This window comes from Bidens hawaiensis, unplaced genomic scaffold, assembly GCF_021521415.1.
Source record: "Bidens hawaiensis isolate Kalapana, Puna unplaced genomic scaffold, B.hawaiensis_p1.1 tig00001511_1, whole genome shotgun sequence".
NCBI classification, from domain to species: domain Eukaryota; kingdom Viridiplantae; phylum Streptophyta; class Magnoliopsida; order Asterales; family Asteraceae; genus Bidens; species Bidens hawaiensis.
In genome coordinates, this window is record NW_027491085.1 from 2,833,945 (window position 1) to 2,844,644 (window position 10,700).

The following is a 10,700-nucleotide window of genomic DNA, read 5'->3' on the forward strand; positions in this document are numbered from 1 at the left end:
CGGGATCTCGTTGTTTACGCAGTATGTAGTCTCCGGCATTGAAGCTGCAATTTTATTCGTGTTTTCCCCAGCTGGGGTTCTACACGCATCAGCCTGCTCAGCGTTCGCTACGCCACGAGGTGTGCGAGCGTCCCATCTCTGACAAATGCTTCGACGATGTCCTTTACGTCTGTGCATTCTTCAGTGTTGTGGCCTTTTGTCCTGTGAAAGTCACAGTATTTGCTCCGATCAGCATTGTGACGATGTCGGATTATTGGAGCCTTTGGCCATGGGAGCTCCTCAGTGGCGAATATCTCGGTGACGCTTTTGGTGAGTGGCGTCCATCTGGAGTTCTGGTTCGACTGTACGTTATCCCTTCCGCCTAACCGATGTTGCAAGCCGGATGAGGTGTCAAAGTTTACCCTTGACTGCCAAATGCCTAGCTTCCGCTTTTTATTTAGTCGGGCGGTAAGAACGTTGTCTTCTCTTGTTTTCTGGGTGTAGAGGTTTGTGCTCTGGGGGAGATCTCTACCCAGTTGCTTCTCCGTTTCCGCAAAGCGTTTAGCTGCTGTCATGATGGCATCCCATGTGGATGGCATGCCATCTTTACCCGTTAAGGTGCGGATGAGCTCTGGGTCGTTTGCGCCCTGGATGAAAGCAGCGCGAACAAGATCTTCGCTAATATTACCCAGACTTAGCTTCTTTGAGTTGAAGCGAGTGATGAAGTCTGGCAAAGATTCATCTTCCTCTCGAATGCATTTGAGGATTGTCCATTGCTCTTCGGTATACTTTCTTTGTTGGCTGAAGTGTTGGCTAAATTTTTGCTGGAAGTCTTCCCAATCGTAGATGTGGTGGACCGGTAGACGATCGAACCACGCTCTAGCTGCCCCAACAAGCGTCATTTGGAACATGTAACACCACGTAGGTTCCGTCCAACTACTGACGGTTGCCCCGCTATGAACCTGTTCAAATGATCGTCTGGATCAGATATACCATCGTAAGTGCCGATGTTGGACATCTGTTTGGCACTTTTCGGGACGATTGCTTCCGCAATGTCCCTTGCAAATTTGGACGTTCCCGCCTTTGCAGCAGTTGGTGTAAATGTTTTGGAGAAGTCACGTGGGTTTCCATCTGCGTTTTTTGGTTTGAAGGTTTCTCCAAAACGCCTTCTAGGTTGGGAGTCCGTTTCCTTACGCTTCCCTTTCGCCCTATGACGAGGGTTTGCGTCACTATCGGATTCCTCCGAATCATTGTCCCAGTACTCTCCGAATTCCTCAGGCTGTTGGAGTGAACGTAAGCGTTCATCCAACTCGGCTTGGAATTCTTTTTGACGTGCTTCCGCCCACGCTTTAACTTCATCGAGTGTTTGGCGGGGGAGCCTCGTTCGTTGTCTCTCTAACTGGGTATCAGTGAATCCCAGTGAGCGATTATTTACTGCACTTGCCCCAGCTTGGGTAACTGGGGTAGTGTTCGTAAAATTTACTGCACTTGCCCCGGCTTGGGTAACCGGGGTAGTGTTCGTAAAAACTGTGTATTCGCCGGTATCCCCCTGAGTAGCTGGGGTTGTGGTTACCGGAGTTTCTTTAACCATCTTTCCAGAAGTTTGAAAAAACTGAAAAGAAATGAAATTCTAGCTTTTATGCACGGATGGCGCCAATGAAGAAACACTAAGTTACCCCGGGCAGATTACGGATAATCTGGGGGTTAAATAGATGTTTCCCACGAGGGGTTAGACCTGGCAAAGATGGTTCTTCTGATAACCTGCAAAACAGACACCGTGAGCTCGTCACTGAGAAGGGGGGGTACCTCCTTGTGACCACCCTCCGGCGTGAGAATCAGACTAGATTGCTCTTGAATATAAATGTATATTAAGAGATTGCTAGAGCAGATATCAGGTATATGATGTAAGATATGAGATGAGATGAGATGATCATACCATTTGGGGTATTTATAGCCGAAGGTAGGTTTCCAAGAGGGTATAGCCGGCTGAATAGTATTCCTGTTCTACAAACTGTGGCCTACGCACGTGCCATGCTGGCAGTTGGTGGGTAGGCAGCGGCTGACAATGACCAGGCCTGCTGTGTACTATTCCTTTTCCACCAACTGTAGGCTATGCACGTGGTATGACAGGAGTTGGTGAGTAGGTAGCGGCTAATAGTGATACAGTACAAGAGCATGCTGCTCGCCATACTGTTGTCAATGGGCTGTCGTATCTCTGGTCAGATATTTTGCCCATACCTCGTCAGGTACAGTACAAAAGATCTTCCAGTATCGTACGGACTGGCTCATTTGGGCGGGAGTATTCCCCCTCCCGCCTTTGTGCGGGATTGTTCCCGGCTTTGCTCATTCCTTCAGGTGACTACTGAATTATTGAGAGCTAAGTGCCTTGTGCGTGTAGCCTTGCTGCGCGGGTGGCCTTCCCTGATGGCTTGTATCCGCAGCTGCGAGAACAGGCGGAGTACTTCACCATTGGGAGGCATTTCCTGCGGGAACAGCTTGCGTACTGCGCTTAAGGACGTCACGTCTCTGAGCATGGTGGGTCCTGCGGATCCAGTTGGTTTCTGCGCAGACGTCTCTCTTCAAGGTGAGTCCTGCGGTTCCAACTGGGCTCTGCTGGGACCTACCTCTTCACCGACTCTCTCTCTCTACTCTCGGCTCTCTCTCTACTCTCGGCTCTCTCTCTCTCTACTCTCGGCTGTCTCTCTCTCTCTCTCGCTACCTGCCGCGTTTTTCCGGCAGTTCTCCGATGGCCGAAAATCGGTCCGACGACCCCACTCGGCTACAACAATTGCTCTCGGCCAAACTACATATGGTAAGGAGATTTAGAGTTTTGTTTGTCTTGGTGTTTAGCTCATAACCGGTAATCGAGTCGCGAGTTCGTTTCCCCTTAAACCGACTTTGGAGAGTGTCGGGAATTATATTAGTTATTTTATTAGCATCATAACTTATGATAAGGCTTATTATCATTATTATTATTAACAAGATAATATTTATTATTATTATTATTATCATTATCATTATATTCTTAATTTATAGATTATTATTACTATGATTATTATTATCATTAGTAGCATGATTATTAAGTAATACTATAAATTCTATTATACAAATATTATCTATTTGTTTTATCGAACCGAAACCCATGTCTGGCCTAGTTTTCGTTTCACGTCATTAATACTCGAGTTACATTTTTATCACTAATTCTATTAGAATTACAATGTTATAAGTATAAATTATTATCTTTAATATGGCACATATAATTTTCATAATAATAATTATTATTAGTAAAATTCTTAAATCGATTAATAATGTATTCAACAACAAAAGTACTTATTATTATATTGTTATTATTATTATTATTAGTTTTAACAACAATCCTCGAGTGGTAGTATTGTTATATATCATCAACATTATCTTATATATCTATATATATATATATATATATAAAACATATTTTAAAAATCATTATTATCATTTCTATCTTAAACATTAATAATATTATTATAAACCTTATTATCAATTAATTTTTATAAAACCGAACTCTTGAATTAAACTCGTCTTGTTTCTATTTAATATTGGTTTAGTTATTTAAAAGCCCAAATAAAATAATATTATTTTATTTTAAATTATCAATTAAGTGTGAGTCCCTAATCGTTAGCAAATTAACCGGTAATCCGATTTACAACCGAACCTTATCGTTCCATGTTTCCAATATAGTTTCATTATGGTTTCAAGTTCATTAATATATATGACGTTATTTATTTTAGCTAAGGTGTTTATCGTTTCAAGTCGGATCTGTTCGTTTACCGTTCGAGCTTCATTTATTTATCTATTTATTTCTCGGTTCATCAGTCGAGGTGAGTACTTTCATACCCCTTTTTCCATCTTTCGTTTTGGGGTGACATTTCATACCTATCAAACTAAATGCTTTATTTACTTGAATCTTAAACCCACAAACGTGATTGTATACTTTATCTAAATAATTGCTTGATTTTGTGTTCTATGCTTACATGCTTATTTGCCTATGTGTTTATCGCTTTTGGATGGTGGAACTATAAATCCTAGACCATTTGGCAACCCCTCATGGCAAGGTGTTGTTAACGTAATGCAATTAACGATAACTATTAAATCCTAGACTACTTGGCAACCCCTTGTAGCTAGGTAGTGCCAATGTGTTTAGCAACTGTCTATAAAATCCTAAACTATTTGGCAACCCCTTATAGTTGGGTGTCGCTAACTTGTTAGTGATAACTATTTTATTCAAATTTATAGCTTTTATTGTTTTGTATACAAGTTTTGTGGCTCTTTATTACTATATACTTATATGCTCAATCTTATGAATTGTTCACCAACCTTTGTGTTGACAAACTTTATTTTATGAAATGTTACAGGTTTGACTTTTGTTGACTCGAGGACTTGATGAAAACGTTACCAAGACTATTAGGGTATTAGTAAAACGAATAATATAATTGTTACTTGTATTCAATTTCTTCGTATGAACGAGATGTGTTGATTACTGATTTGTTGAAATAAAATGAGTTGAATAAATATTGTCACTTTAAATAGTGTCTTGTGTATTTGTCCAATCACGTTGCACCCCGGCATGTTCCGCCTTTGGTCGGGGTGTGACATAATGCACTTGTACGATACGCTTGAGGAACGAAATGAGGTAATGGCATTTTACTTTTTTTGTCCAATTATGAAATGTCATTTCCATCCCTGTCATGTAATTATGAAATTACTTTGTTGCCCATCACTCTTCCTTTATATATAATATAGATAGTTAAATTTGGTCACTCGTATTCATAGTTCGTTACACATAATCATAATCAATCAGATATAAATAATAAATATACGTAATAAAATGTAGACGTACAATATCCATCAAATTAAACACATTAACCCTTCGTTCAACACAATCAAAACTAGTTAGTCATATTTATTTACTTTTATTTTATAAAACATAATTCCTTTAAATAATTTGGTTAACCTATATAAGCTAGCCAAAGTATTATAATAAACGTCAAAACAGTCCAGCTTTTGAGTTTTGGGTTTCAGTTTACGGATGATAGGCATGTTCCGCCTTTGGTCGGGGTGTGACATAATGCACTTGTACGATACGCTTGAGGAACGAAATGAGGTAATGGCATTTTACTTTTTTTGTCCAATTATGAAATGTCATTTCCATCCCTGTCATGTAATTATGAAATTACTTTGTTGCCCATCACTCTTCCTTTATATATAATATAGATAGTTAAATTTGGTCACTCGTATTCATAGTTCGTTACACATAATCATAATCAATCAGATATAAATAATAAATATACGTAATAAAATGTAGACGTACAATATCCATCAAATTAAACACATTAACCCTTCGTTCAACACAATCAAAACTAGTTAGTCATATTTATTTACTTTTATTTTATAAAACATAATTCCTTTAAATAATTTGGTTAACCTATATAAGCTAGCCAAAGTATTATAATAAACGTCAAAACAGTCCAGCTTTTGAGTTTTGGGTTTCAGTTATCAAACATGTCAAGTATATTAAGTTGTTATGCACACATTAATGATCTTTTATAACATTTTAATACCTAAAATATAATTATGCTCCATATATAGTTTGTTGCTTAAAAGTCAAGTAATTTTTATTATAGAATAGATTTTGTGTCGGTTAAAAAAGTTACCTTTATTAAAGAAGTCTCCATGTTTTCTTTTTATTTCTTATTTTTTTTTGAACGTTTTATTATATAAATGCTCACACTTTAATTTCTTCTATCAAACTAGAGACTTGAATCGGGGAACCACCCGCTATGCACCAAAGCATTGGTTAATGTATGGTTCACATTATTGTTAACAAAGTAACTTTTTTTAACAATATATAACTCGTTATCTTAATATTCTAATACTTAAATACTATAGGCAAGAATAATTTTACCACCCAATAAACTTGTATTGATAGAAGGTGTGAAATAAGGGAAACAAATAATTACAAGGAATATATATTACAATAATAGGAGATTATGCAATATCTCAAATATTTTATGGGAGATCACGAATAATTACCATGGTAAAAAAGTACTTTCTACACAATAGTATATATATATACGCTTGTGTATGCCAGTTTATGTATCCAAAACATTAGAACGACTCGTGAAATGGCGGGTGTTCTTCTTTCTAGATTCTCACTTCACATTTACATAACAATTTTGATACTCTTTCAGATTGTTTGCAACTCATCTGCGTTTAATGATTTCTCAGCATTACTAGATCCTAGCAATGATGCTGAAAATGATGTCATATCGTTTGGTATCACTGGTCAATCACTCTCATATCCTCCAGGTATTTTGTTACCTCTATATAGATATATGCATGTAATTTTATATTATTTTCTGTTTATTCAATATGTCATATAGTACGTTGTTTTTGTTTTCTGTTTTTTTTTTATTCAAAATGCAGATGCATTAGCTGAAAAAGTATGACGTTTTTAAAAATTTGTTTGCCATTTCTTATTATAATTAAAAGAAGATAATTAAGGATCGATAGCAAAGAAAAAAATGTCACCATTAAAACACATATATGAGCAAAGATACATGCATGCGTACATATATATACTATGTGTGACGAAACTCAAATAACCATTATTTGATATTTATTTTATTGGCTTGCATTGATATGTTTGAAATGAACACCTTTGTGTTGTGCACTTGTAATACTTTTGATTACAAGATTTATAAATTCAGTAACATATGATTTAAATGTATGTTTATTATTTAGTTGTTGTCCATTTAGTCAGTATATACAGTCTCTCGATGTATACATATATGATATTTATAAGTTTTTATTTTGTTTCATGTCATATAGTTGTTTTTTTAAATAAGATGTTGATCTAGATGTATTAATTAAGCTTAAAACTATGATGTTTTCTTAAGTTTGTTATATTCAGTTTATTGGGATAGAATTGATAGGTTTGATACCGAATTAATGAGCACCTAGTGCATGTGTTTTGTACACTTGCAATATTTTGATTACTAGATTTGTAATCTTAATAGCCTATTGTTTAAATGTGATTGTGTGTTAATTAGTTTATGTTTTATAACATTAACGTTCTAAGCAATATATAAATTTGTTTACAGGTGGTGGAGAATTCGGAAAGGGGGCAACAGATCTTGGAGGATTAAAAGTGCATGAAGCTTTGTACTTCAAGAAAATATGGGAAACACACAGTGGTGGTCCAAAGGGTCTTGGTGCTACATTTTATGAACCAACTTCCATCCCAGCCGGCTTCAGTTTGATCGGTCACTTTTGCAAACCCAACTCCAAACCCTTGGTTTCAGCGGTTCTTGTAGCCAAAGACACCACAGGTAACCCATCACATGGTGCACTAGAGAGTCCCATAGACTACACTCTTATCTGGTCTAGTGAGGGTATGAATGTAAGCAGGCGAGAAGATGGTTACATTTGGCTCCCAATCGCGCCCTATGGTTACAAAGCCATTGGTCACATTGTCACTACTTCCCTTGAAAAGCCCTCACTTGACAAGGTTAAGTGTGTTAGATCCGACTTCACGGAGCTAACCATGGTGGACAAATGGATATGGGGGCATAAGATGGGTATGAGTACTAGTATGGTTAATTTGCATGCTACAAAACCAAAAACTAGAGGCCGAAGTGTCCCGACAGGTATGTTTTTGGCGCGGAATAGCTGGAGTACACACGAGTTAGCGTGTTTAAAGATGGTCAAGAACGATGTTTATTCTGCTATGCCTAATCCCTCACAAATCACTACAATGATCAATGCTTATGCCCCATTAGTTTATTTCCATCCTGATGAGGAGTACTTTCCATCTTCGGTTTCGTGGTTCTTTGAAAACGGGGCTGAGGTACGCCGACACGGTCAACCTCCACGTGCCGTGATCAACAATGGCAATAACCTTCCGATCGATGGTACAGCGGATGATGCCTATCTAGACATACCGTCAGGTCAAGCTTCCCATGAAAGGGTACGAAAGGGGTCTTTGTCGGGTGCAGTTGCTTACATACATGTGAAACCCGCACAAGGGGGTACATTTACCGATCTAGCCATATGGTTGTTCTACCCTTTCAACGGGGGAGGGAAGTTTCAAATGACATGCGGATGTTAAATGATGAGTTTAAGAAGATGAACAATTCAATTAATTCACCGGGTGCCAGGTTTTGGTTTCATTTTGGGTTTGGTTTTAGGGATGACGCTGCAAAAAGTAACAACGTGATGAATATCGCATCAAGCTATAAGGTTGTGAGTGTTGGAAACAATAGAGTGGGTCGCGAACCGTGGTTGGATTATACAGGGAGATGGGATTCTAAGCTTACTTATGATATTTTAAAGGAGATATTGGATATTGCATCGCTTTTGCCGGGCATTGTGAGAAATGCTTTCATTAAAGTTATGAAAAGGCTCCTGCCTGAGTTGCTTGGAGAAGAAGGACCCGTAGGCCCAAAAATGCAAGAAAGTTGGTGGGGAAATGAGCTTGAATGATCAATCATGGACAAAGATATAGATCTAACCATCGGTTGATCATCCAATTTATGATATTTTTGTTGCTTGAAAGTTTTGTCTTTGTTTTCCTACTAGTATTAAATCTTAATGATCAATGATAAATTGATAATATAAATCGTTTTGATATCCCGTGAATGATGCACCATGAAGTTCATATATAATCTCTCTCTCTCTCTAGCTCATTTTTAACAGCCAATTTTTATTCTCTTGTGAGTCTTGAACTCTAGTGTTTGTGTCAGAAATTAAACCAAATGATTATTATTGAACAAAGATTTAGAACTGAATGGTTCGTACAAGAATAATGAACTACAAGAAGATGAAAAATATAGGGATGAACCCCTAGAACTGTTGGGATTCAACGGTGGTTCGGAACGAAAACGGACAAACCTTTTAGACCCGTTTTAGTTATTTATGTCGTTTAGATAATTATTAATCTATATTAATAATTAAGCTTATAAACAAAACTTTGAAAGTTAATATATCGTTTCAATATTTATTAATCCATATTAATAAATCAATGATATGAACAAGTTATAAAAAACGCAGCGGAAAGTTAAACGATATAAAACGAACCATAACCGAAACCCAAAACCCGGATCCGATTACAACAATACGAGTACTAATAAACGAGTAAATAAACAACCATAGATAAAGGTATTCGATATACCTCGGTATGAAACCGGGACGACACACCGCGAGTTAACGAGATGCACTAGAAAAGGGGACACAATCAACGGCCAAAAGATGATCCGGCGGCGGCGGCGGCGGAGCTCCGGCAGTACGTACGGCTCAAATCTGGAGGCTTTAAGCAATGAGGTACGACAATGGTCAACAACAACAGCTAACACGGGCTTCCAATCACCAAATGGACCTCCCCGGAAAAACGATGGTCGCCGGAGAAGACGAACCAGTCGCCGGAGAAGATGAACCAATCGCCGGAAAACCGTATATAGGGTTTTAATCAAGCCGGGACTAACAGGGAGTTGCGGTGGTGATTGGAGAATGATATTAGAGGTGGTGTATGTATGTTTGGTGGCCGGAATTGCTTCGCCGGAAAAACGGTCACCGGAATTGCGGCGCCGGAATAGTGTTAACAGCTAGGGTTTCTTGTTTTTAAGTTGGTTTTTATAAATAGATAAATAGTATGTATTTATAGGTTACATTTTAGGGTTTAACAATTAAACCAATTTGGGTTTAAGCCTTTTAACGAATATCCAGTCCGCGTAATCGATTGTGTCGGGCCTAATTAATTAATATTTAAAGTAGGCCATAATCTCGTTACCCCCGGTGTAACTCTATCCGGATCACGTTCGGGTCGGTCACGTTGACTTGACCGAAACGTCCATAAAATCCAACAGTCTCCCACTTGGACGTATTTGGGTCAAGTATCACAACGATGACAGCCAGAGGCGTTCTAGCTACACATAGCTGTCCCCAACCGAATATGACAATTTTTTAAATCCATAACCAAAGTATCTTGGAATACCTTATTGCAAGATAATGAATTTATAGTAATCGGTGTCATCTATCATTTCTGTATAAGACATCAATTGAACAATGAGACATGGATCATATCAATCTCATATAGTGTTCAATTATTGTAGTTCTCGATATAGAGTCAAAGTGGTCCAATCAAACACACAGTTAGTTTGGGTGAGGCCTCACACTTTACCAGTTTGAATCAACGAGGGCGCCAATATGTCTAACTGTTACATTTAAGCGTAAGAGCACAGAATCCCATCTTGACTACATACAACTCCCACTGAACTCCAGAACATTCCCAACCAATGCCTTTATGGCTGGCAGTTACGCAACAGCGGTTGACATGATCAAAGAGTATTCCTCGGAAAACGAAAGTTCTAATATGTATCTCAGGTCTAAGGATACTAAATGAGCATACTATTATCAAAACATCTTATGATTAAGATCCATGAAGATGATTTGATGCGAGTTACATCCAACGTCATTCAAAATGAGATCTGTGAGTTTGGAAGTCAACTACTTGAGTCCAAAGTCAGAATAGTCTTAATTCAGAATCGCTCCCATGAGTCTGACCGACTACGGATAATTTAGAATACAATGTTCACGGATTAAACGTATTAAAATGAACACAGTTGTATCATTCAACGTTTGCATTTAACCATTAAATCAAAAGTGAACAGAAAAGTACAACTGATAAA

At 37.9% G+C, this 10,700-nt stretch overlaps 1 protein-coding gene across 1 annotated transcript; it reads left to right on the top strand.

Annotated features, from left to right (window-relative positions):
• The first annotated feature begins 6,140 nt into the window (after window positions 1–6,140).
• LOC143581852 (hypothetical protein At1g04090-like) lies at window positions 6,141–8,499 on the top strand. The gene is made up of 5 exons (XM_077064539.1): window positions 6,141–6,324; window positions 6,442–6,458; window positions 6,929–6,950; window positions 7,119–8,100; window positions 8,205–8,499. The coding sequence occupies exons 1-5, from the start codon at window positions 6,141–6,143 to the stop codon at window positions 8,497–8,499; spliced, it is 1,500 nt and encodes a 499-aa protein (XP_076920654.1).
• Window positions 8,500–10,700: the final 2,201 nt, after the last annotated feature.

Excerpts from the sequence above, each read along its gene's own strand:
- LOC143581852 (XM_077064539.1), top strand. The coding sequence starts at position 6,141 with ATGGCGGGTGTTCTTCTTTCTAGATTCTCACTTCACATTTACATAACA. Across the intron at positions 6,951-7,118 it reads TATTGGGATAGAATTGATAG|GTGGTGGAGAATTCGGAAAG; the intron begins GTTTGATACCGA and ends ATTTGTTTACAG. Across the intron at positions 8,101-8,204 it reads CCTTTCAACGGGGGAGGGAA|GGATGACGCTGCAAAAAGTA; the intron begins GTTTCAAATGAC and ends GTTTGGTTTTAG.